This window comes from Emys orbicularis, chromosome 2 (assembly GCF_028017835.1).
Source record: "Emys orbicularis isolate rEmyOrb1 chromosome 2, rEmyOrb1.hap1, whole genome shotgun sequence".
In the NCBI taxonomy this organism is placed as follows: Eukaryota; Metazoa; Chordata; order Testudines; family Emydidae; genus Emys; species Emys orbicularis.
In genome coordinates this window covers 277,195,678-277,220,688 of record NC_088684.1, presented here as the reverse complement: position 1 = coordinate 277,220,688, position 25,011 = coordinate 277,195,678, and the positions used below count along the sequence as shown (strand labels likewise).

The following is a 25,011-nucleotide window of genomic DNA, read 5'->3' as shown; positions in this document are numbered from 1 at the left end:
AATATTTATCCTAAACTAAGTGTGTCAAAGGCATTAAAATACTATTGACATTGAAGATTACAAGCATGATATAATGTCTATTCTGTGTCTTCTGGAATGTTGTTGGTAGATGTGTTCAAAGATTTGATTTTAAACATGAATAATTAAAAATGCATTTACTCTCAATTTAATATGTAGCACAATATGTGTATGTATTTAGAAACTAACTTACAAACAGAAGACAGTAATATTGAATGTAATAGTTTTTTTAAATTACTGTTTATATTAAGTTTCAGCTATTTGGTGGCAGCAAGAAAGTGCTCAGAGTTGGCATTGTCATGTTAATAATTTTATCTTCATATTTAGGCGTATGTTCAGAGCAATGAGGATAATCTTGAGAGAGACGTTCAGACGGATGAAATAGAGACTCTAGAAAAATGGACACAACATCCAGGAGACAGTGTACTTGTATCTGGAGGTGAGTAACCCTTTGCTCTTGTTTATTTAGGGCCTTAAATACTTAAACTTCCTCTCCTTCTTTTTCACTGCTGCTGTTAGAGCATGAAATGAGACAGACTGCTATTATTTATTTATGTATTTATTTACTGATTGCTTGATTGATCCCTGCTTCTGCTGGAAAGAGAAGTATGCCCCCAGCAGCGTCTCCAAACTCAGCATCTTTGCTGCTGAAGAGAAGTTGGCTGCTATCATCCCTTCTCCTTCTCAAATGTTTCATAGAGCATGGAACTTCCTTTGGTAGTTGATTTTGTATGTTGGTGCCTGTTTGTAACCTCATGTCTTTTTACAGGTCCCAGAAGCAGCAATGATGTGTCTATAGATATTGCTGTAACACCTAAGATTGATTCACAGAGATTAACAAACTTCCTCCGGTCTGCTTGTCAGGTACATTTCTACCTCATTAAGTGTGCATATATAAAATGTGGGAGAGATGGATCACTTAAAATGCCTGTGCTTTCTAGGTACGCTTGAATAATATTCATTACAGGTGAGATTCAACCCTGTGCAGAGGGACAGAAAAAAGCATGTGTAAAACATACATCCCTCTTAAACCCATATTTTGCAAAGCAGTGAAGTTAGCAAGAGAGTTGATCAAAAGCTATTAAACTCATCAAAATAGTTTTGAAAGTTGCAGATAGCAAAGTTGAAATATAAGAATGGTCTTTTTTATTTCTATAAATGTAATTAATTATGTTTGAAAGGTGATTGCTGTTTTGCTTGAGGAAGATCGAGTTGCAACACAACCCAGGTGGAATCTAAGATCTCGACAAACCAGTCTGTCTATTAGTGATAGCTGCTTCCAGTTAAATACTAATCTACCTTTTCTCCATGGTAAGAGAACTTTATTGCACACCTTTTTTTTAGTGGACAAAGTGAACTCCTCTTCTTTACATGAACTGCCAGCTCTTGTGCTTGATTGATCTGTGGAGAGCACATGTCAGGGTGTAAAGGTGAGGTAAAGCTCACGTTTGCATTCCTCTGATCCTGCAGTAATTCTATGTAGAGCAGTTCCCCATATGCTGGTTTAGAGGACCGTGGCTACAAATGACCACAAGAGGCCAAAAATGCAGTCAAGAGTCAGTATGTCATTCATAGGGATGGCCTGGCCACACCTTCTTTTCTTTAATATACTGGCTCTCTGTCTCTGAAAGATCACCCTTGCACTGGAATGATCCTCCTCAGGTTAGTTTAGTTGGGGTTTGAGCTCAATTTACTTAAAAATGTGGGGCAAAGCAACCATGTTGCACTGCTAAAATATGGCTTGATATGTCTAGAACACAACACACATGGAAGACAGTGTATTACCCTAAAGCTGTGTCTTTCTCCATGCAAACTACAAAAATTTAAATGAAAAAACTAAAACTGTCATAACTGGGTGAAGGAAAGACCTACTACAAAATGAGATATGCAAGAAAAATTAATTTTGTTCTGACAAATACCTACGTTTCTACATCCTGTACCCTCTCCTCTTCTGCCCATTCCCTGGTTGAGATGTTAGTGTCTCTTCCAGCATGTACCATAATCATCTCAGACTTATTAATGAGAATGTCAGGACTTGGTTGTGCTCAAAATAATAGTTCTTCAGATTCTTTGCCTCCAGGCAGTGAGCAGAGCAGTGGCTCAGTTTTCTCTCCATTCCTGTTCACTTTCCTCATTTAAAGCCCATTTTGGGACAGGAGAGAATGGTTTTCTCTCCCTCTCCCTATGCCCTCTTCTTTCATGCTCTGGCAGCAAATGCACTCTGCCAGCAATATTAAAATTTTCTTTGAAATGACTTGTTAATTTCTTAGGTTGTGGCTGTGGCAACTAATTATTCTCTCTCAGGTTCAACAAGTTTTCCTTTTTTATTTTGACTTAGGCCGAAAGGTGTCCTGTTTGCACGTCTCTCAGGTTCAGAGGCAGGCATTGCTTTCTGTTCACGGGTTACCTGAAAAGCCAGGTGCTATTCAATTGGACAGGAAGTACGTCGTATGTGTATGGAATGTCTGGCAGCCCTCCAGTCCTCAGAAAGTTTTAGTTTGTGAAGCAGAGGTACAGTTCCTAGTCATTACACAATTGCCTATTGAATGAATGATTTTTGGATGCATATTGTGCTGTTCTGTAATGGTATAGTGTATAAAATTTCTTTATAAATCCTGTACAGTTGAAGCCAGTGAGTGAAACAATACCCCCACTCCACTCCACTCCACACTCTGATATTGGAGAGCTGAGAGAGGGTCTACGTTCACCCTGACTTCATTTTACAGATTTCTTCTTTTTTTTTTAATCTGGGCCAGAGGTTTCAATGAGCCATCTGTCTCCCCAGCCATTCCTATGCAATGGAATTATACCTATCAGCTTTGCAACTGTGGGTAGGGACAATACAGCAATGCTCTGGAGAGGAGATAGGAGGTTTTCTGCAGCCTACGTTGGCCTGCCATGGAGCCAGCATCTCTAGCTTTTCTGGACGTATGTGGGTTGGAAGAACACAGATATATTGAGCGGATCAAGCCTTTAGCTCCTTTTCAATTATAAACCTAGTATATTTGTTCCTACCTTGTAGGTGTCATGCTGCTGCTTTAGTCCCAGTAAAGCAACTTTAGTATTTGCTGGAACAATGGATGGTTCATTGGTAATGTGGGATCTCCGAGAAGACTCAAGGATGCATCAATGTATGAAGTTAAATGAAATTGACTGGATTTTTAGAGCTCCAACATTTTCTACTGGTTAGTATAATATGTATCTTGAACGATCTTTTCACATTCAATTAAGGTGTCATAAATTATGATAAGAAATGTTAGCTTCTTGCTAACCTAGTTTGGCCAAATCAGAGGTGATATATAAGATGGTAAAAGTTATACGTCAGTAATGGGTGTAAAGGAATGTCATTTGCCTTAATTTACACACCAAAGGATTGGAATCGAGAGGTGTATCAGGAGAGGAACTGAGCGTATATCTCCACTGCAGGTGGGCGCATGCGTCCCAGCCTGGGTAGACAAACATGAACTAGCTCTGCTCTAGCTAGCACACTAAAAAGAGCAGTGTGGCCCTAGGCAGTGGTTTGGGCTAGCCATCCGAATATCATCCTACTCAACCACCTGGGGACATACTGGGTGGCTAGCCCAAGCCTCCACAGCCGCACTGCTGTTTTTAGTGTGTTAAAGCGTCTGTCTTTAGCTACAGCATAGACATACCTTATGCGGGAGTGTAAGTTAAAATAGGCTACTCCCCTATTACTTTAAGTTGCATAATGAAGGACCAGATGAGGTCATTAGCTAAATCAATTTAGCCTCCATTACACTCACTTTGACTCCCTCATATACCTTAGCATACACTTAGATTTCTTTTATTCCTATTTATAACCCCACTTATTGACATGAGTGGGATTTTCAGGAGCACCTAAGTGACTTAAGAGCATAAGTCCCATTGACTCTCTATGAGACTTGTGCTCTTAATTCTAATACTTCTGAAAATCCCACCTGTGTAATTTATATCATCTCAGAATTTTATCCGATTACTGTAATATTTGTGGTGGGATTATCTCTCCATGACCATTTATTGCCCATGTATCTATCAGGCATTGTAGCAACATAAAGTCTTAGAGAATCGTAGTAAACTTCCACATAAGCCTGCATTGTTCATGTCTGTGAGTTTAGCACTGTTCAAAATTTGAGTGTGACTTTTGACATGGGTTGATTGTCAGGTCAGGCCTTTTTATGATGGCATTAATTCAAGGTAAATGCACTGCGAGGATCACATCACTGAAAAAAATGTGTGTGTTGGTCTAATGTTTCGTAGGATCGTCACTCCCACCCCAGTGTCTTGGAGACACAGGCCCAAAGTCAGAGGTGCTGTGGAAGATGGAGTAAGGGGGACTCAGTGAGATTCCTTTAGACTTACTTGCAGTCATTTGCTGATGTGTAATAGAGTCAAAGTTGGTGTTACTTACACATTGAGAAGCTAGCGTAAGGTGTAAGTTCAAGAGTGTGTGTGTGTGTGTGTGTGTGTGACCTACTTTGCTTAGACCTCCTTACCACCTTTTGTAGTGGGGTTTTTCCCTGTGTCCCCTCTTCCAACCCCTTGGCACATGATTAAAACAACTTAGATTTTCTTAGGCTCCCTTAAATGCAGCGGGCCAAATTTAGAGATGATAAAAGTTTTATATAAGGCATGTAAGTTGCATATTAGTAAGCAAGTGTGGGTCTAAGGATCAGCAATTGGATCAGCAGGGGCAGATCCTTACACTTGTGTAAAGCCCAACTGAAGTCAGTGGGATTCCACGCAAATGAAGAGTTTACTCATGTAGATTTAATTTCAGGATCAGGTAGGTAAGTAACCCTAAGGTGATTTTAAACTGATATAGTTTATATGTTGAAGGAGCCAGAACAAAGTGTATATTCTATCAATTTAGACTCTAGATTACCTGAGCCTCACATGAAAATTGGCTTACCTTATCTAGAGTTACATTGCACCACAGAATGGGAGTCACTTGAAAGCAACAGCCCGCCTTTAATCTACTTAGGCCCTCTCATTATATTGCAAAGTGAGTCCCACTACTTTAGTTCTATTTTTGTAATATAGAAACTAAATTGAGAAATTATTCATTTTTAAAAATTAGATGATTGTTAATGTTTCATACCCAACAGTAATAATCATGCTGGGGTATACATTATTTGGCTGTTGATGGAATTGTTAAGTGATTGAATATCTTTGCTCTTGTGCTGCACAATGCAGCAGTAGCCAAGTGTGTACATCCTGTTGGGGCTTATTGCTTATATCAACATAGGGATTTTAGTACTGCACACTTATTGGAGCTGGATTTCTGTAATCTTAAATGAGACAATTTCATTTTCAGCAGCATATCTTTGGAAATCATAATCTCCAACAATGGGGTACATAATGAAATGACTCTAAATATGTATTTGCTTCTAAAATCTTATTAAATGGTAAATATTTTCTAATTAAAGTTTATTCTTTTTGGTGTACTGCTTCCTTTTTCATAAACAAACTTGACATCTCTGGAAGAATTATTTTTCTACTAGTTTTGTCTTTCCCAATTAAAAAACACTGATTTATTTGCTCCTCTGTTGATGCTGATGGGGCTTGCAATTATTATAACTGTTTATTCAGCAGCTTTAATAATGTCAGCATTGTACAAAAAAATAAGTGGAAGCTTGTGTGTCTGATACCATTCTGGGAACAATGTGTATTACCTGCTGCTGTAGAGTTAACAAGGGAGTAATGTTAGTGCCAGGTTGGTTTACTACGTTTTTGTAAAGTTTAAATTTTATTTTAAAAGGTTTTAAATCCAAATGGGTATAACATTTTAGAAACTTTACCAAATCAATAGTGTAATAAAAATGGCATTTCTACATGACCCTTCTGGAGGCCTGTATGATCTCTGTAACGGTGCGTGACTCACCGCCGCGGCGCCTCCTGCTGGTCATCCAGGGAATTAGCTTTCCAGCCTCCGGAGTGCCCTCTGTCGGCCGGTGTCTCGCCTTTCGCTGGCCCCTGTGTCCCTCCCAGCCCCCGGTGCCCCTTTCTCTTGTGGGCTGCCCCCTGGCAGTACCCCCACAGTTTCTGGGTCTCCCCACCCAGGGGAGCCCCCCCACCCACTATCCCCACCTCACCTCAGTACAAGGTTACTGCCAGTCACCATCTAGCCCCCGTTCACTGGGGCAGACTGCAGTTTACAAGCCATTCATCACAGGCAAGCGGGGGTTTGGACCTGCTGCCTCCCCCTATCCTTGGGCTTCCCCATTGCAACCCCAGTACCTTCTCGGCCTTTAACAAGGCCTGCAGCCTGGGGGTTTTCTAAGCTGGAGCGCCTCAGCTCCTCTGGCCTTTCCCCAGCCCTGCTCCACTCAGGTACCTTGTTCAGCAGGCAGGCAGGCAGGCTAGCCAGCCTGCCTGCCTGCCTCTCTCTCTCTAGCTAGCTAGAGACTCTGCCCTCCAGCCTAGCAGCCCCTTTATAAGGCCAGCTGCAGCTTGATTGGGGCATGGCCCAGCTGCTTCCCCAATTAGCCCAGGCTTACTGGTTTCCCACCACAGCCCTCTCGTAGGGCTGCTTTAAGCCCTTCAGGGCAGGAGCGGGGTTATTGCCCCGCTACAATCTCTATCAAGGACACCCACAGCTCTGGAGTCATTTTGTTTTAGATCTAATTCAAAACAAATACATATATGTTCCAACATGGTTGATGTACCATTATCAGCACAGCACAATCTAGAACAAAACATGGAATGAGGTTCAGTAAGACTGGGCATCAAGAAGACAAAAGGCAAAGGTAAGTTTTAGTTAATCATATGCTGACTGCCCCTCCGTCTCTCATTAATATTTGGGTCATTTACCGTTGAACTTTAAGGCTGGTGGATTTTTTTAAAACTAACTTTATTACTCAAACATTAATCAGTGTGATATTTTCTATTACAAAATGTTATATGGTTAGTCCTAGCTAATTTACTCTTCCTTCATGTTGCTAGATGTTGTTTTGATTTTAGTCCTGGGATATAGTCTTAATCCATTTTCTTGTTGCTTTTTCAAAAGAGAATTCTTATGTATATCTCAACAATGTTGATGGTCCTTTTCACTGGAGATTTTCATAGTCAACGCTATGTTTAATTCTGGAAAAAAAAAACTGAACTGTTTTGGGTTTACAGCTGGTGAATATATCATATCTGAAGATTTAATAAAAGGAAGGCATCTAAAGGCATTTTTATTTCAGAAGGTGGAGAAAGCTACTATGGGGAGGCTGTTCTAGATTTGATTTTGACAAATAGGGAGGAACTGGTTGACAATTTAAAAGTGGAAGGCAGCTTGGGTGAAAGTGATCATGAAATGGTAGAGTTCATGATTCTAAGGAATGGTAGGAGGGAGAACAGCAAAATAAAGACAATGGATTTCAAGAAGGCAGACTTTAGCAAACTCAGGGAGTTGGTAGGTAAGATCCCATGGGAAGCAAGTCTAAGGGGAAAAACAATTGAAGACAGTTGGCAGTTTTTCAAAGAGACATTATTAAGGGCACGAGAGCAAACTATCCTTCTCATAAACAAACTAGGGAAATGCAACTTAGATGGAGTTACTATAAGGTAGGTGCATAACTGGTTGGAAAACTGTTCCCAGAGAGTAGTTATAAGTGGTTCACAGTCATCCTGGAAGGGCATAACGAATGAGGTCCTGCAGGGATCAGTTCTGGGTCCGGCTCTGTTCAATATCTTCATCAATGATTTAGATAATGGCATAGAGAGTACACTTGTAAAGTTTGCGGATGATATCAAGCTGGGAGGGGTTGCAAGTGCTTTGGAGGATAGGATTATAATTCAAAATGATCTGGACAAACTGGAGAAATGGTCTGAAGTAAATAGGATGAAATTCAGTAAGGATAAATGCAAAGTACTCCATTTAGGAAGGAACAATCAGTTGCACACATACAAAATGGGAAATGACTGCCTAGGAAAGAGTACTGCAGAAAGGGATCTGGGGACCATAGTGGACGACAGGCTAAATATGAGTCAAAAGTGTAACAATGTTGTAAAAAAAGTGAACAGCATTCTGGGATGTATTAGTAGGAGTGTTCAAGCAAGACACAAGAAGTAATTCTTCCACTCTACTCCGTGCTGATTAGGCCTCAACTGGAGTACTGTGTCCAGTTCTGGGCACTACATTTCAAGAAAGATGTGGACAAATTGAAGAAAGTCCAGGGAAGAGCAAGAAAAATTACTAAAGGTTTAGAAAACATGACCTATGAGGGAAGATTGAAAACACTGAGTTTGTTTAGTCTAAAGAAGAGAAGACTGAGAGGGGACATTATAACAGTTTTCAAGTACATAAAAGGTTGTTACAAAGAGGAGGGAGAAAACTTGTTCTTCTTAACCTCTGAGGATAGGACAAGAAGCAATGGGCTTAAATTGCAGAAAGGGAGGTTTAGGTTGGACATTAGGAAAAACTTCCTAACTCTCAGGATGGTTAAGCACTGGAATAAATTGCCTAGGGAGGTTGTGGAAACTCCATCATTGGAGATTTTAAAGAGCAAGTTAGACAAACACCTGTCAGGGATGGTCTAGATGATACTTAGTCCTGCCATGAGTGCAAGGGACTGGACTAGATGACCTCTCGAGGTCCCTTCCAGTCCTATGATTCTAAAGCCACAAAAGCCATAAAATGTTCTAGATATTTATTCAGTTTTTGCTTCCCTCATTGAGACTGTAACTTGGATGGATCCTTCCAGCTGTATGTATTCGTTCCACAGGGTCCTGTGCTCCCTTTTCTGCCACTACTCAGATTAGATTAAGAACCACCTCGTAAGAGTTTTCAGCTTCTGCTTTATGTTGGGATTGTCTGCAGCCACCTGTTCTGCAGGGTCCATGATCAAAATCTAGCTACTAACAACCAGCACTAAAAACACCTTAAAATGAAGCTCTGTCTTCCTTTTTTATCATGTAACTGCATAAATACTCAAACAGATTTTCTTCATATTTTTTCCATAAACTTGCATCCTTGACTGAGTTCTAGGTATGGAGCAAATTTTAACAGCAGAGTTACAAACCCTTGGAAAAACAGGTTTTTATTAATGAAATGGCTGAAGCCATGGTGCAAATGATGCTGCAACGTTTCGTATTGTGAAAAATAAAAACAAATAATAGAAGACAATTTACCACTACTATTTTGTTAACTTAAGAACTATATTTTGCAGAGTTGTGTTTTTAATTTTTGATGAAATTCGTTATTTGTCATTCCTGATTAGTAATCACTAAATCCTAAAACAATAATCTGAAAATGTGTAGAGTTTGTTGTTGTTATTGAAAATAGTACAGTGATTGTTAATTTCTTAACTACAGATGGTGTTCTCTCCTCATTAAACCACACATATCCTGTACTGGCAATAGAACCTGTCTCAACATCTGTCTATAAGGAACAGAATTATGGGCTCTCACACCTATCTTCTCAAGAAGGTATGTGAACTGCTCTCCAAAGGATCAATAAATGCGATAATTTCTTTAAGTAAATAGCTGTTATACTAGACATTTTACAAGGGTATTAATCCCTGGTCCTAGCCAAATTCCAATTCATAACTGCATTCTGCCTTCTTAAAGTTCCCTGTATTTCCATTTGGATATAGCATTATTCTTCATATTCTGCCCTAAACTATTATGCATTGTTAGTGTATGCTCTTTTACCGCAAATGTGAGTGCATTTCTGTCATGCTCCCTGTATGCAGGGCAGGGCCGGCGCTTCCATTCAGGCGACCTAGGCGGTCGCCTAGGGCGCCAGGATTTGGGGGGCGGCATTTTGCCGCCCTCGGCGGCAATTCGGTGGTGGGGGGTCCTTCCGCGCTCCGGGTCTTCGGCGGCAATTCTGCAGCGGGTCCTTCACTCACTCCAGAACCCGCCGCCTAAGTGCCCCAAAGACCGGGAGCGCGGAAGGACCCCCCTGCCGCAGAATTGCCGACGACGACCGGGAGCGCGGAAGGACCCCCACCTAGGGCGCCAAAAACCCTGGCGCCGCTCCTGATGCAGGGCAGTATTGTATCTTCCCATGGTAAAATGCACAAGATGGGGAAAGGTTTCAAAGTAGCAACCGTGTTAGTCTGTATCTGCAAAAAGAACAGGAGTACTTGTGGCACCATAGAGACTAACAAATTTATTTCAGCATAAGCTTTCGTGGGCTACAGCTCACTTCTTCGGATGCATAGAATGGAACACACAGACAGAATATATTTATACATACAGAGAACATGAAAAGGTGGAAGTATGCATACCAACTGTAAGAGGCCAATCAATTGAGATGAGCTATCAGCAGCAGAAGAAAAAAAAAAACCTTTGAAGTGATAATCGAGATGACCCATAGAAGGTGTGAGGAGAACTTAACATGGGGAAAAAGATTCAATTAGTGTAATGACCCAACCATTCCCAGTCTCTGTTTAAACCTAAGTTAATTGTATCTAATTTGCATATTAATTCGAGTTCAGCAGTCTCTCTTCGGAGTCTGTTTTTGAAGTTTTTTTGTTGCAAAATTGTCAGCTTCAAGTCTGTCACTGAGTGGTTAGAGAGGTTGAAGTGTTCTCCCACTGGTTTTTGAATATTATGATTCCTGATGTCAGATTTGTGTCCATTTATTCTTTTGCGTAGAGACTGTCCGGTTTGGCCAATGTACATGGCAGAGGGGTGACAATTTTGCAACAAAAAAACTTCAAAAACAGACTCCGAAGAGAGACTGCTGAACTCGAATTAATATGCAAATTAGATACAATTAACTTAGGTTTAAACAGAGACTGGGAATGGTTGGGTCATTACACTAATTGAATCTTTTCCCCCATGTTAAGTTCTCCTCACACCTTCTATGGGTCATCTCGATTATCACTTCAAAGGGTTTTTTTTCTTCTGCTGCTGATAGCTCATCTCAATTGATTGGCCTCTTACAGTTGGTATGCGTACTTCCACCTTTTCATGTTCTCTGTATGTATAAATATCTTCTGTCTGTGTGTTCCATTCTATGCATCCGAAGAAGTGAGCTGTAGCCCACGAAAGCTTATGCTGAAATAAATTTGTTAGTCTCTAAGGTGCCACAAGATGGGGAAAGATGGCCCAAGAAACTCCATAAGGTGAACCTTACGGAGTTTCTACCAAATATTATCCCTCAGTTAAGAGGTGAGACCATCTGAACTGTGGAGAGGTTTGTTTCTGATACCACCCGCAATGTGCTACTGATCCTGGCACCTCTTTCTGTACCCTTACCCTAAATTGCCTAATGACCCACCTCCCCTAGAAACACTGCTACCTCAGGAAAAAATGCTACTTTTGATGCTGCCCCAAACTCCACCAGGGTGTGTAGTAGAAGACATAGCTGGACTAAATGCAAATTATTATTCTAAAACCCACAGGGTCCAGAGAAGAGCATTCTGTACAGTCAAGCTGTTATCTAATTTGGCCTATTCCCACTTCTCATTCTGCCCCCAAATCCCTGCAGAACCCAAACATGTAGAAAGGTGCAGAAGGGCAGCCTTGGACTTCATGGTGAAAGAGAGAGTATCCAGTTTGACTCCCCTTCTTTCCTTTAATGGGATTAGGGCACTTTCCTCTCTGTTATGCAGCACACAGAAGAGACGCATAGGGCCCATAGTTAATATAGCAGTTTGGTAAATATTTAAACTCTTTGGTATAATTCAGGATGAAGGTACTATATAAATATAAGTTGTTATTAGTACTGTATTATTATACTTTTCCTCCCCTAGAAATGTCAGGCCTGTCATTCCAGATAGCTTCAATGGATGAAAACGGAACTCTCAATCTGTGGGTGAGTAAATAAATATGTATGAAAAGCAGGAATATTGCACTTTTAAAATGATACATTTTTTTCTATAAAAATGCGGCATCCTTCACATTTCCAAGATTTCAGGTAAGAGTTTCTTTCGAAAAATGTGGCAACATTAGCCGTTTTATTGTCATTCTCCCAGAAATGCTATGACTTGGCTCCCTAAACACCACAAAGTTCCAATCAAGCAGAACTATTGATAGGTATGTGATCTATGTGGTCAAATCAATCAGCAGTGCTGCCTTACGGGAACCTTGCTCACGTTTATCTGTTTCTTGGGAAATCTTTGTTGATCCACATTTGCCTACCCACTTCATTCACTTTAGATCACTATGGGTGTGACAATCAGTCACTGAAACTGAGGTGGGAAGCCACACTTATAACATCTTGGAGGCATCTTCAATCTTTTTGAAAATATTTTTCACACGAAGAATAGCCAAGGTGTGGTAATGTATTGATTTCCTAGTCAGAAAATATTATAGGCAGATTAGTAACCCCACTTTGTGGATGATATGTATATTTGTCTTTCTACTACCTTCTAATTCAGGGGTTCTCAAATTGGGGGTCAGGACCCCTTAGGGGGTCGCGAGGTTATTAAGTGGGGGGTCGCGAGATGTCAGCCTCCACCTCAAACCCCACTTTGCCTCCAGCATTTATAATAGTGTTAAATATATAAACAAGTGTTTTTAATTTTTAAGGGGGGTCGCACTCAGAGGCTTGCTATGTGAAAGAGGTCACCAGTACAATAGTTTGAGAACCACTGTTCTAATTAATGTGCTGAAGTCTCTTTTTCTTGTCAATTTTTAAGCCTAATTCTGTTAAACTAGAAATATTTCTACTTTATGCTAAGTATCAGCCTAATCCTATTGTTTGCTAGTTCCTATTATTGCAATCAGATTAATTTTGGGGAACTAGTGGATTAATAAGGGGATATATAGTGTTTCATCTCTGTATAACCAGTTTGAACCTAGCAAAGCTCCTACTAATTTCATGGGGAACAGGATTGAGCCCAACCAGAGGAAAAAATATATAGGGCCAAATTATCTGCTACATCTAGTTTACCTTGGGCACAGCATGGGATTGGGGGGTAGGGTAAGGGCCATCCCTGATTCTCTGTCCACACATACCAGCTATAGGCTAGAGCAGCCCAAGGACTGCTCTAACTTGTTTCAGCTGACAACTATCTCCGTCTATCAGCTGGGGATTGTTGGAACATATCACACTTCAGCTACTCTTCCTCCTTGCCCTGACATGCTCCCTGTGCCAAGGTCTCTGGGATGCGTAGTATAGGAACTGGCTCTGCTAGCTGCCTACCCACTGGTGACTGCCTCACACCAGGGAATCCCCAGCAGGGGACTTGAAGCCTCTCTTCTACCCTCCATTTTTCTGCATGAGCAGTGCAAAAGGAGCAGGGCAGGGCAAAAAATCCGCACACTGTCATTATAATGTTAGTCTCAGTTCTGATATAGATACTGTAATGCAGCCTGCAGTGACTCAAGTGCATGAATACCAATCTCAGTGCAGACTATTAAAATCCAGGACACAAACCCCAAATTGGTTGTGAGTTCTATACTTAGGGTACGTCTATACTACCCACAATGTATCGGGGATCTAAACGCGATAAATCGATCCCCGAATCGACGCCTGTACTCCACCTCGGCAGGAGGAGTAAGCGGAGTCGACGGGGGAGCCGCGGCGGTTGACTCACCACCGTGAGGACGGCCATGTAAGTCGAACTAAGATACTTCGACTTCAGCTACGTGAATAGCGTAGCTGAAGTTGCGTATCTTAGTTCGAACCCCCCCGCTAGTGTAGCCCAGGCCTTAGATTTCACCAACCAATTATCAAATGTAAACTCTTGAGGCGCTATAACAGCTTTAACATGGAGTCATAGACAATCCCCTTGGGTACTCTGATCTGTCTTACCAATCAGGTGAGCCTACCTTTGTGATAGATGATCCCTTCTACGAAGAATCACAGCAATATTCAGATTTTTCTCCCCGTCCCAAAGGACCAGTCACTTTCCCCAGGTCAGTTGCACCCTTACATCTCAGACCAAAGACAATATTATATAAAGATGTATTAAATAGGAAAAGGAAACAAGAGAGTTATTTACCAATTTAAAACAGGTAAACATATATACACATGAATTACAATCTTAAGTTTCAAAAGGTAATGGAAGCGTCTATAATCAGCAAGCTCCATATGTCCTTTAGAGCTAACCCAGACTAAGCAGCTGAGGATCTCTTGATTATCTCTAGAAACACTTTGCCCCCCAAAGTCCAAACAGCATAGAGGTACTTGTTCCTTTTGTTCGGGGTTTTTAATTCCCCTCCTGCCAAGTGCTCTGAGCTGCAAACTGAGTTGATGGGAGGAATCAACGTGCATGATTCATCTTCATGGGCAGAGTGGGAGAGAGCAGAACAACAAACGTCTTTTGTCCTCTTTAACATCCCACAATAGTCTGTCTGATATTGATGGACCTTTCCTGTTGGAAAGGATGTAACACCTTCTGTTGAAGAGCAGCCTTTCACACTAATTAATGTCTCTCCCATGTCTGGTGATTTACACAGAGGCTCACAATACAACAACTCAACTATTACCTTACAATATGGAATACAGACGTTATAAGTGAGATGAATGCATGCAGCAATTCACAAGCATTCAATAAAGTTTAAACACTAAACACGTTCTTATAGTTCTAATACTTACACTAACACACAGGTGAGCCAGACTGATTCCAGTTATATATTTGACAGTATTCAGCTGAGACATAGGGACTTCCACATGAGCTAGTACTAGATGCTCAGGGATGCTTACACAGAGCAGTGACAGGGAACCTAGAATGTCAGTGTAGGTTTTCTTAGTATTCAATATTTGCTCATTTTGATTCAGTGTCCTTTTTTAGGTAGCAGTTGAATTACAAAAAGTGGATTTGGCTGGTTCACAAAGTGATTTAGGTAAGTACTGTACATGAGAGGAACAATTAATAAAGCAATCTGTTTTTGAGTGGAAGGGAGAAAGAGGTCATTGGGAGGGCAGTTCAGTCAGTGAGAGAACACTCCGGGAATTTGTAGGAAGACAAGAGCGCTAGTGCCATTTTGCGTTTATGCAGAATCTGGATCTGAATTTGGGTCTATATATTGTGTTTTGGGAGCTCTCTCATCCCTGCTATCAGAACAGCCATCCCCTTACTGCCCTGCCAGCTCTTTCCTTCAGGGGCACCTTATTTCTTACACCTTTCTCAAGCTCTCTGGCAGTTCTTCCTTCATCATCACTGGAATAGATATCCTTATCAATCCACCCGCTCTTTCTTTAGTAACTTCACTTCCAAAGCATTCTTATAACTGTCTCAAAAACTCTCCTTTGGGGCTGAAACTTGCTCTATTTGGTTTCAGACCAAAGATCACATTTTCCTCCCAAAATTGAACAATACATTCAGCCATTTTCAGGTTATCTGAAAATAAACATTCTCCACTTTGAATAAATTAGGACTTATGTTTATTGATAGCTTAAAAAAGGCTGAATTTTTAAAACTGCATCATTTATATGTCTCTTGTACTCAGTAAGGACTAATCATCTGGTAAGTCTGAAAAAATAAACAACCCCAACCTGTTTAAAAACACTACATTTAAAAATAAATCTATAAGCTTTATAATAATAAAACTATGCTTCTGCACATCTGCAGTAAAAATGTGGATGAAGTTGTTAGTTTCATAAGCTGCTATAGGACTGCGGAGCTGCGTAATTTGCTGAATCTGGATATTTTGTGTATCTGTAGATTTGTGCAGTTTAAAAGCTATGTAGTTGTGTCAAACACAGTTGTGCCAGTTCAGCATACCGGCCCCAGCATTTATTTTTCTCTTTGGAATGTTCCTTTACAATAAGAAAAATTCAGTTGCTGGTGCAGTTCTCTTTTAGAATTAATACAGTATGGTAGCAGTGTTCTTGGTAATATTATTACATGTTATCTTTACTGTGTAAGGTGTATTTTATTACCAATGGTGCTAATGATATAAATGTGTCATTTCCATGATTGGTCTTTGTATAGTAATGTTATGATGTGATATTGCATATTATCAAAAAGAGAAGACCTGTAGAACTAATACAGATGGTAATTCAGTTGAAGTTCTAGAGATTATAATTTTAGAATTAAAATGTCCATTTCTCTCTTTTCCCTTCTTCCTCCCACTTCCAACAATAATTACAACCTTTTAGGATTTGAATTCTGTAGCCAATAATGTTTCTAAATAACACATTTCAGCTTGTCTCATCTTTAAGGACAATGCTTTAACTGTGAACTTCCCTATGTTTATTAATTGGAATCTTAATTCTGTTTTAACATAGTTTTTCTTAATACATTCTATTTAATTCAACAATATGTGATTCTTGATATTTTATTGAAATTTGAGGCCCTGGTTTAAAGAATAATTATTTATCATTTCAGGTTTAATTCCAGGGGGGAAAGTAAAGTTAGTACATAGCTCTACTGTTCAGTTGAATAGCAGGTAAGAATACAGTATTTATCCATTAAATTGTGTATTTATAACTCATTGAGTTAATTCTCCCCTGGAACTGGGCACATTATTGTTATCTAATATATATTGATCAGGATTTTCAATAGTTCTCTTTTGCCAGAGATGTCCATTAACATGTTAAAATATGGAAGACCTTCCAGTTTAAAATTTTTACATTCTGCCTCTTACTGTGCATAGACAGATGAATGTGGCCAAGTGTTTTAAACAAATATTTAACACTCAGAACCAACACCATCTTCTAGTTGTTGTAGTCACAGGATGCAGTATATACTTGCATTGCTTTGGGAGAACAGTTCCTGGTTATTTATATTATCTTTTTCATTTGCATTTCCTCAGCCTTTTCCCAAAAGATATCCTATGCCTGAGGACACCTCAAACACTGAATATTAAGTTTCTGCCTTCTAATCCTAATCATTTCATTGTCGGAACAGACATTGTGAGTAACGTTCTAAATTTCATTGCATTATTCTCTCCTCTCCTATTACTGTAATGATAAAGCTGTGTATTGTCTTTGGAATTATATGGGCACTACATATGTAAATATTTACTGTTTGATATTATTAAAAATAGTTTTATTCTAATTAGTACTGATCTTTAAGTGCAGCAGCTCTATGTAAATTGCCATACATAGGTTTTTATTTAATATTAATGCTGATGATACAGATGATTTGTTTTTGTTTTGTTTCTTTTATTAACAGGGTGTGGTAAGTCATGGTGCAAGACATGATTTAAGAGTACCTCCAAAGCTGTTCAAACCCCAGCAGGGTGGACCAAGATCAATAAGAGCTAATGCAGTTGATTTCTCCCCTTTTGGAAAGCCAATATTTTTGGTATGGAAGGCTTTTTTTCTAACAATAGTTTAATTTTAAATTATTTGGTATGGGGAATTTCTAAGAGTTCTAACTCGACACATGTAATAACACTCAATTTACATTCCCAATTCAGAACCCTCTTGAGAGGTGGCAAACAAGTATTGTATATTAGTGATTGAACTCATCATATGCTGAGAGATAAAGCAGCTGGCTTGCAGAAACAGAGTGACAATCCCAGCACAGCTGATTATCCTTAGAATGTATTGCCCACTCTCATTAAGACGAGGACCAGTGTTAGCTTGTAGGTGTATCATGAACTAGGTAACCTGTTTCTGCACTCTTATCTTATCCCATACCTCAGTCTGGGTTGTTTCCCTTTTGTAGATAGCATGGACACATGCACAAAAATTATCTGTCTCTTGTGAAAGTTTACTCAACACTAGTTTAAAATGATTACAATAGGATTTCATGTCTAGTTATCCAGATACTTAGTTATGTTTGAACTACTCTATGATAATGTCATATCTGCCCCGATTTACATCACTTCAGTGGGATTGCACAGATTGTAAATCAGGCTGATATTTGGCCAACAAACATACACATTCTGTACTGCTTCTGCCCAGAACCAGAACTGACGTTCTTACTCCATGGGATTTTCCGCCTTTGTCTGGGATAAATTTGGTCAGATTCAGACTGTATTATCCAAATCTATAAATATAGAGTAATTTTGGATGAAAGCAAATGCAAAATGAAGCCTGCTTTAATTTTAGCTGATTTAGCTCATTGTGGTACTGGAAGTACTATGTGATCTTTAGCCTGTAACTTGTTAGATGGACCCGTGGCTAGTAAAAGCACATACAGGGGTGGGGAGAAAAAGGGATTTGGACCTTTATTGGGAGATATTAATATTACTTCCATAAAAAAGCAGTTAATCCTTTTTTTTTTAGAAACCATTAGTGGCATGGACAATTACCATTCCATACCTATCCTTCCTTGTTTGGGAAAGGTTATTGTGGCTGTTGTGGCAAAGTAGCTGGAGTCATTTGACTTCCTTCACACCGTTCAGACCAACGTTAGGCTTGTATGTGGTCTGAGGACTATGCTGGACGCATCGGTCCATCTCATAAGAGTGGACAAGGATGGACATGCTGATTCTTTTTGATTTGTCAATAACTTTAAATATTGCTGACCTGAGGTTCTCATGGACACTAGCAAGAACAGAGCTGTATTTTATGAGACCTGTTCCTCCCTGTTGGAGAAAACCCACAGTGAGAATCATCTGTTCTAAGAGCTTTGTCCTCCAGAATACAGCACATTTCTATTCTTCCTCCCCTGTTCTACAATGTGTATGTGAGGAAATGAGGAAGATAGTAGATGGCTTGGCAGAATCAGACCTTAAGGACCGAATTCATGCACACCTTCAATAATGAGACACATATCCCTTTCATCACTTCCTTCAGATACTTTGTTCTATCCATCAGCGTTACCATTGATTTGTCTAGAATAAGCTTTAGCCAATTTGCTATAATCCAGACAACTAAGATAGCGAAGGCATCAAACTACTCATGTTTAATGAAAGCAACAGAGTTGAATGTCACCCATATATTTATGGTAAGATGGCCATTGACTTCTCTGACCAAGCTCCTATTGACTTCAATAGTGCAAGATCAAGGCCTTAGTGAGATTTGCAATCTGGGGGTCCATTTGAATCCTTGACTATTTCTGTGGCTCAGTAGAAGTAGCCAGGAGAGTTATTTTGTCTGTATCTTGCTAGCAGGGCCGGCTCCAGGCACCAGGCAACCAAGCTGGTGCTTGGGGCGGCACCTGGAGGGGGGCGGCGCGGCGCTCGGGCCGCCGGGGAGAGCGGGGCCACAGCCGGGCTCGCCGCCCTCCCCCCGGCGCTCTGGCCGCCCTCCCCCCCCCCCCGCGCCCTCCCCCCGGCTGCCGGGGGGAGAGCCGAGCCCCCGCCGGGGCTCACCGCCCTGCCCCCGCCGGGGCTCGCCGCCCTGCCCCCGGCGCTCTGGCCGCCGGGGGGGGGAGAGCCGAGCCCCCGCCGGGGCTCGCCGCCCTCCTCCCAGGGCTCCGGCCGCCCTCCCCTCCGGCGCCCTCCCCCCGGCCGCCGGGGGGAGAGCGGAGCCCCCGCCGGGGCTCGCCGTCCCCCCCCGGGCTCCGCCCACTCCCCCCCCCGCGGGGGGGGGGGGGGCGGCGGCCGGAGGCTTTTTTGCCTGGGGCGGCAAAAAAGCCAGAGCCGGCCCTGCTTGCTAGGAGGTTGCAGATTTTCCTATTGATGTAGATTTCATCCCAGTATGTCTTTGTGACCTCCAGATTGAGTTATTGCAATATGCTCTGCATGGTGTTACCACTGAAACTTGAAACCATACCAAAAATTAAAAATTGGGTAATTCCTGATATCCACACACTGAAGTATTATAGTGACACATAAATCAGATAACTGGGCTTTTATTTTAAAGACCAAAGCCAAATACAGTATAGTTGAACAACATAACTGACCTTTTCAACAATAGGATTGTAACTTCAATTTTAATTAGTTTGTTTCTTTCCCAGATAAGATTTTTCTTTGTGTTGCTGTACAGGTTGGCTGTTCAGATGGAAGTATTAGATTGCACCAAATGACTTCAGAGCATCCCCTCATACAGTGGAATGACAGCACAAATGGCCAGCCAGTTATTGCCCTCCAGTGGGCTCTCACAAGACCTGCTGTGTTTTTTGTCCTGGATGCATCAGCTACTGTTTACATTTGGGATCTACTGGAAAACGACTTGTGTCCTGTAGCCAAACAAATTATCCAGTCAGATAAGTGAGTAAATTAAATGACTTTTGCTCTTTTGTGCTGTTATAAGATGGCAACATTACACTGAATCTGTCTTTTTGTTAAAGTATTTTTTTTTTGCTTAACTTTACACCTCTATTAGAGCATGAATTTGTTATTGCTGTCAGCAAGAAACTTGCATTATGCCTGATTTTTGTTTACACAAACACTTTTTTTTATCTGTTCTGGCAGTGGAAAGAGGCCTTACAGTGAGTGACTCTTTACAGTGGAGTGACCACTCTAAGGTCCTTGAACACTGTCAGGGAAGAGTAAAATGATCTCAGTGTAAATCACAACAAGGCACAGTGTCATCAGTGGGAATTCTCTGCATGGAGCCGCTGCAGCATCAAGCTGTTATAGATGGTCAAATTCTGTTCCAATTTAAGTCAACTGGATTACTCAGATGCTTAAAATTAAGTATATGCTTAAATGTTTTGCTGACTCAGAGCTAGAACAGTCAGCACCTTACAGGATCAATCCCCAAGAAGACAGGGAAAATATGAAGAGTTGAAGAGAGGGATACTATTAAAATGCATACATATATACATCTTTAAAATATATATAGAAATAAATTATAATTATTTTTCCTGAGTGGGAACAGGAAACTTTTACTTCTCTGCCCTTACTTTTAAATATTGCTTTGTACAAAGTAACTCAGCCTGATAAGAATCTGGCCAGGATTGCTGGCTCATGTAAGATTTTGGGAAAAATCAGTGTCAAATAAACATAATTTTTAAAAGCTGCTACAATTATTTTTGAAGTTTTGTACAATAATAGCTATTTTACTTGAACTAATGTTTAAAGCATGATTAGACATTTGATCACATGGAGGCTGTGCACCAAGGTACAAATTTCCCCTTAAAATATATGTATATGAATGATTGCAGCTGATTGGTCATTTTCTTGTTGCTTGTCATAGTATAATATTTTTCTCTACATTTCCATTTCTGGCATTTTACCTGTTTTTTTGGCAGATAATTCAGTTAATTATAATTTCCTATTAGAAAGCTTTTGAAGTGCCCAGTACACATTGGGGGGTTGATAAACAAACAGGTTTCAAGGGTTTCCATTTTCATTCATTTTGTCTCAGTTTAAAAAAAACCCTCCTCTTTTGCTTTCAGGGTTATGACTATGGTTGTATTGGGTGAACCGGAAAAAACAAATGGTCTGTTGGGGATCGCATTGGCCAAACAATCTGGAATAATAGACATTCAGTATGTAAAGAAGAGGTGGGCATTACCTCAGCCAGAAGAGTCAGAAAAACTACAGTTGCTCTTGCAACAATCCTTATAAAGCAGAGAAATTGTCTTTTTCTGCGTGTACAAATATGGCTGGCTATATTTAGAATTTTTCATTTGATTACTGTAATAAAAAGATTTATAATTTAAGAGCTTTTGCATTTGTATATATATTGTATATATTTTACAAGAATGTCAATACAGTATTTCAGCAGAAGATACAATATTTTTGTTAATTATAAAAATGACAGAACAAAGCTTGGTAATATTGTACCTGAAGGAAGATAGATTGCAGATGTAAATGTAAATGTATTTTACTGAAAAGTATCTATAAATGTTCACAATTCCAGATTGTGAATATATATAGATACTTTTCAGTAAAAAAGTGAAATTATATTCCTATAACATGTGATATGCTGCATCTCAATATTGCACTTTGAAGCAAACTATATCCTACGTGTAAAGTTAAATGTATGCTTTTCTGTAACGTAAAAGGCAGTTGCCATGTTCAGGTTACCTTTGGAACTTTCTCAACCTCTCCACAGCTGTCATTCGTGCATAGGCTAAACCATACCCCGACATGGAAATACTTGTGTAAAGACCAGAAAACCACACAGGGGGTTACCTTTGTTGAGTGTCCTCTGCATTCTCTTATTCTGGGTGGGGTTTGTCCTTAGCAGAAGAAATGAGGCATCCTTCCCTCAAACCCTGTGGAACCCCAATATCTGCTGGGTTTGCAAGACTATCCACAAGGAGGCCCTATGCCTCTGTACTGATTCTGGGCATCCTTCATCTCTGTTCATACTCCCTGCCAGCGTGACTTTGTCAAGGACTCCTCAAGTGGCACGGAACCTTTGGGTCCCTTGTTATAGATGTTCCCAGCATGCATGGGGCTCTGCAGAAGAACTAATTCAGCCTCAGGTTGTATTAACTTGCCTATGGAATGTCTGCTGGGAGATATGGCCCTCCCCCAACCCTTCCCCTCTCATTCTCACCTCCTCCTTATTGGTGGATCCTTACATCTGCATTGAGCCCTCCAAGAATTCCAGAATGGGGAGACTGCAACCATGGAGACATGGGGGTTAGACTAGATGGCCCTTGTGGTCCCTTCTAGTCCTTTGATTCTATGTCCATTTGCACCAATTTAGAATCCTTTACACATCAGTAAATAGTCATAAGTAGGTCTAAGGGAGTCTGAGTGTAAAATAATCTGATTTAAACTATCTCATCCATCTCTTCTGACTTTGGCCCTAAGAATTTGCAAAAATAATTGCTAGTCATTAAATAGGTCCCTTAGTTAAGAGCCTCACATGCATATGCTTAGGACGTGTTGACCTTATGTTTTCTGGTTTTTCCAAAATCTGCTTATTCCATTTGCCAAAAATCCAAGTGCTCTTTGGACTAATGGAATATTCAAGGTTTTCCATCATAAACTAAATGATATTTACCTGTTTATTGCTACATTTAAATAATTCTAAAATAATTATCAAATTCTCTATATTGAGAGGAGGATAGATTTGTCTTTAATAATTGTTTTTATTGTCCTATTCTAATTTTGGCTGGAGTTGTTGAACCTTTGGGGTGAGACTCACTATGGAAACCTTGAACACAAAAGTAATATGTTTGGAAAAGTTATAAGCTACTGAAAAAATGAGGTTCGGATGGAAATTGTACCTCACTGTTGCTCAAGAACTGATTGTCCCTCCTTTAAAATAATAGTAACACCTAGTTCTTATTTAATGTTTTTCATCAGTAGATCTCAAAGCACTTAACAATATTTAATGTATTATCCTCACAACACCACTGTGAAGTAGGGAAGTGCTTTTATCTCCATTTTTACAGATGGAGAACTGAGGCACAGAGAAGCAAAGTGACTTGCCCAAGGTCATGCAGGATAGCTGTGGCAGAGCAGAGAATTGATCGCTGGTCTCTCAAGTCCTAGGCTAATGCCCTAACCACTGTATCCTTCCTCTCTAATAGTAAGAATCCAGTACAGAGTTTAGTGTCTCCTTCTAACAGAGGCTGAAATAGTTTTTAGGTTCTAACTCACAACCTAAAAACTCTTTTTTTTCACAAGAGGGAAAAAAAAGTGTTTACAATGTCTTGTCACTTTAAATGAGTAAACTCAAACTGGCCACATGGTGGTGCCAAACCCTTAGCAGTAAAAATGGGTATAAATGATACACAGTGTTATGAGAACAGATTTGTTTCTAGGCATCTAGATTTAATTAAACTTTTCACTTTCCTTGAAAATAGTAGCTGGAACCCAGAAAGACTGAAGAAATGCTGGAGTGCCAAACTCGTTAGAGAATCATTGACACTGTGGTTCCCCTGGTCAGTCATCTATTCTCACCTATCCTCATATGTTCTCATTTCCCACAATGGGGAAATTGGAAAGCACGAGGTATTCTACTGTCCTGACCCATCCCTGGATTTCTCTCTACCATTTGAAAACAAAATTGCATTAACTATGTAAGTGTTTCTGAGAAAAAGGAGGATAAAATGATATTCCTGATACCTGTGAGTACAGACAGTGGTGAGGATCAAGAACTAGTTTCTTTGCACTCTGTTTGGATAGGGTCTTCTTGTCAACCTAACTGTCATGATTGAAGCATGGAGCCCCACCTGTGGCACTTTGAAAGTTCTGAGATTTTTGGAAGCAATCTTGTGAGTCTGAGAAATCCTGCAAAATCTTGAGTTTCGGCCAAAAATCTGATGTTGGAAGATAACTCTGAAGATCAGTGACTGAAATCTTTTAACATTACCTTTCTTAGTTTCAGGAATCAGGACAAAGAACAGTGCTCCTGGTGTTGAGGTAGGAAACCATGACTGTCGAGTTGCAAGGCAAAAGAAATCACCTAAGGCCAAAATTTTCAAATGTAGGTACCTAAATTCATATTTAAGCACCTAAATAGAAACACCCTGATTTTTAGAGGTGTTGAGCACTTTAATCCCTCAGTAACTTCTCATTGCAGTCTTACACCTTAAACCCCCCCCTCCCCCCGCCCCCGGCCACTGCAAAACTACTACATTTAATCTTACTTGTGAAAAAATTGCTGTGGCTCAACAGTATTGGATGATTATTTTTCCCCATGTATGAACAGAATAATACATGTTAGGAAACTGGGTATTAAGGCTTGTAGATACCAACACTGCCAACCATTGTTGTTAACATCAAGCAAGAAAAAAAAAGTTTCACCACCATATTTCACAAATGTCCTTACTCTGTGTTGTTTAAAACCCTATTATGGTCATATTGTTCCTTATTGCTATTGTGGTAGTGCCCAAGCATGACAGCAAGGGTCAGGGGCACAAGGTGCTGTACAAACATGTTGCAGAACATGATCCCTGCCACAAAGAGTTTACATTCTAAGGCCATGATCCTGCACCAGTGAAATCACTGGGAGTTCGGCCATTGGTGTCAGTGGCAGCAGGGGCAGCCCTTATTGTAAGATAATAAAAAGTGAATGTGGGGGGCTAAGGGTAACAGTGACAAAATCATGCGTGATGTATCCCAGCTATGTCACAACTTGATTATTCTGAAAAATAAAACTATCAGCAATCTCCACTGGCCCTCTACTTAGTCATTATCAGTTGATGACTCCCAGTAAACATAACAGTAGAACTTGAGAAGAGGTCTTGAGAAGGGATATGAACAAGAAGAGCATGAAGTAGCTTAATGGTCTAGTTCAGGGAGGGTGTTCCATGCATAAGAACCTGCCATGCTATAGCAAACCAAAGCTCCGTCTAATCCACCATCATGCTTCCAATGATTGTCAAAGGAGTTTTGTCATTGGCATCAGTG

General features: G+C 40.3%; 1 protein-coding gene across 1 annotated transcript in view; it reads left to right on the top strand.

Moving 5' to 3' along the window:
• The window catches only part of DYNC2I1 (dynein 2 intermediate chain 1), a 54,284-nt gene extending 33,023 nt beyond the window's left edge, over positions 1 to 21,261 (top strand). The window contains exons 13-25 of the mRNA XM_065399083.1: positions 346 to 457; positions 788 to 882; positions 1,200 to 1,329; positions 2,357 to 2,529; positions 3,041 to 3,203; positions 9,316 to 9,429; positions 11,709 to 11,770; positions 14,697 to 14,748; positions 16,236 to 16,296; positions 16,663 to 16,762; positions 17,025 to 17,156; positions 19,733 to 19,956; positions 21,090 to 21,261. Coding sequence (XP_065255155.1) covers positions 346 to 457; positions 788 to 882; positions 1,200 to 1,329; positions 2,357 to 2,529; positions 3,041 to 3,203; positions 9,316 to 9,429; positions 11,709 to 11,770; positions 14,697 to 14,748; positions 16,236 to 16,296; positions 16,663 to 16,762; positions 17,025 to 17,156; positions 19,733 to 19,956; positions 21,090 to 21,261 — 1,590 coding nt within the window. The remainder of the gene's footprint in view (positions 1 to 345; positions 458 to 787; positions 883 to 1,199; positions 1,330 to 2,356; positions 2,530 to 3,040; positions 3,204 to 9,315; positions 9,430 to 11,708; positions 11,771 to 14,696; positions 14,749 to 16,235; positions 16,297 to 16,662; positions 16,763 to 17,024; positions 17,157 to 19,732; positions 19,957 to 21,089) is intronic.
• The last annotated feature ends 3,750 nt before the right edge of the window (positions 21,262 to 25,011 follow it).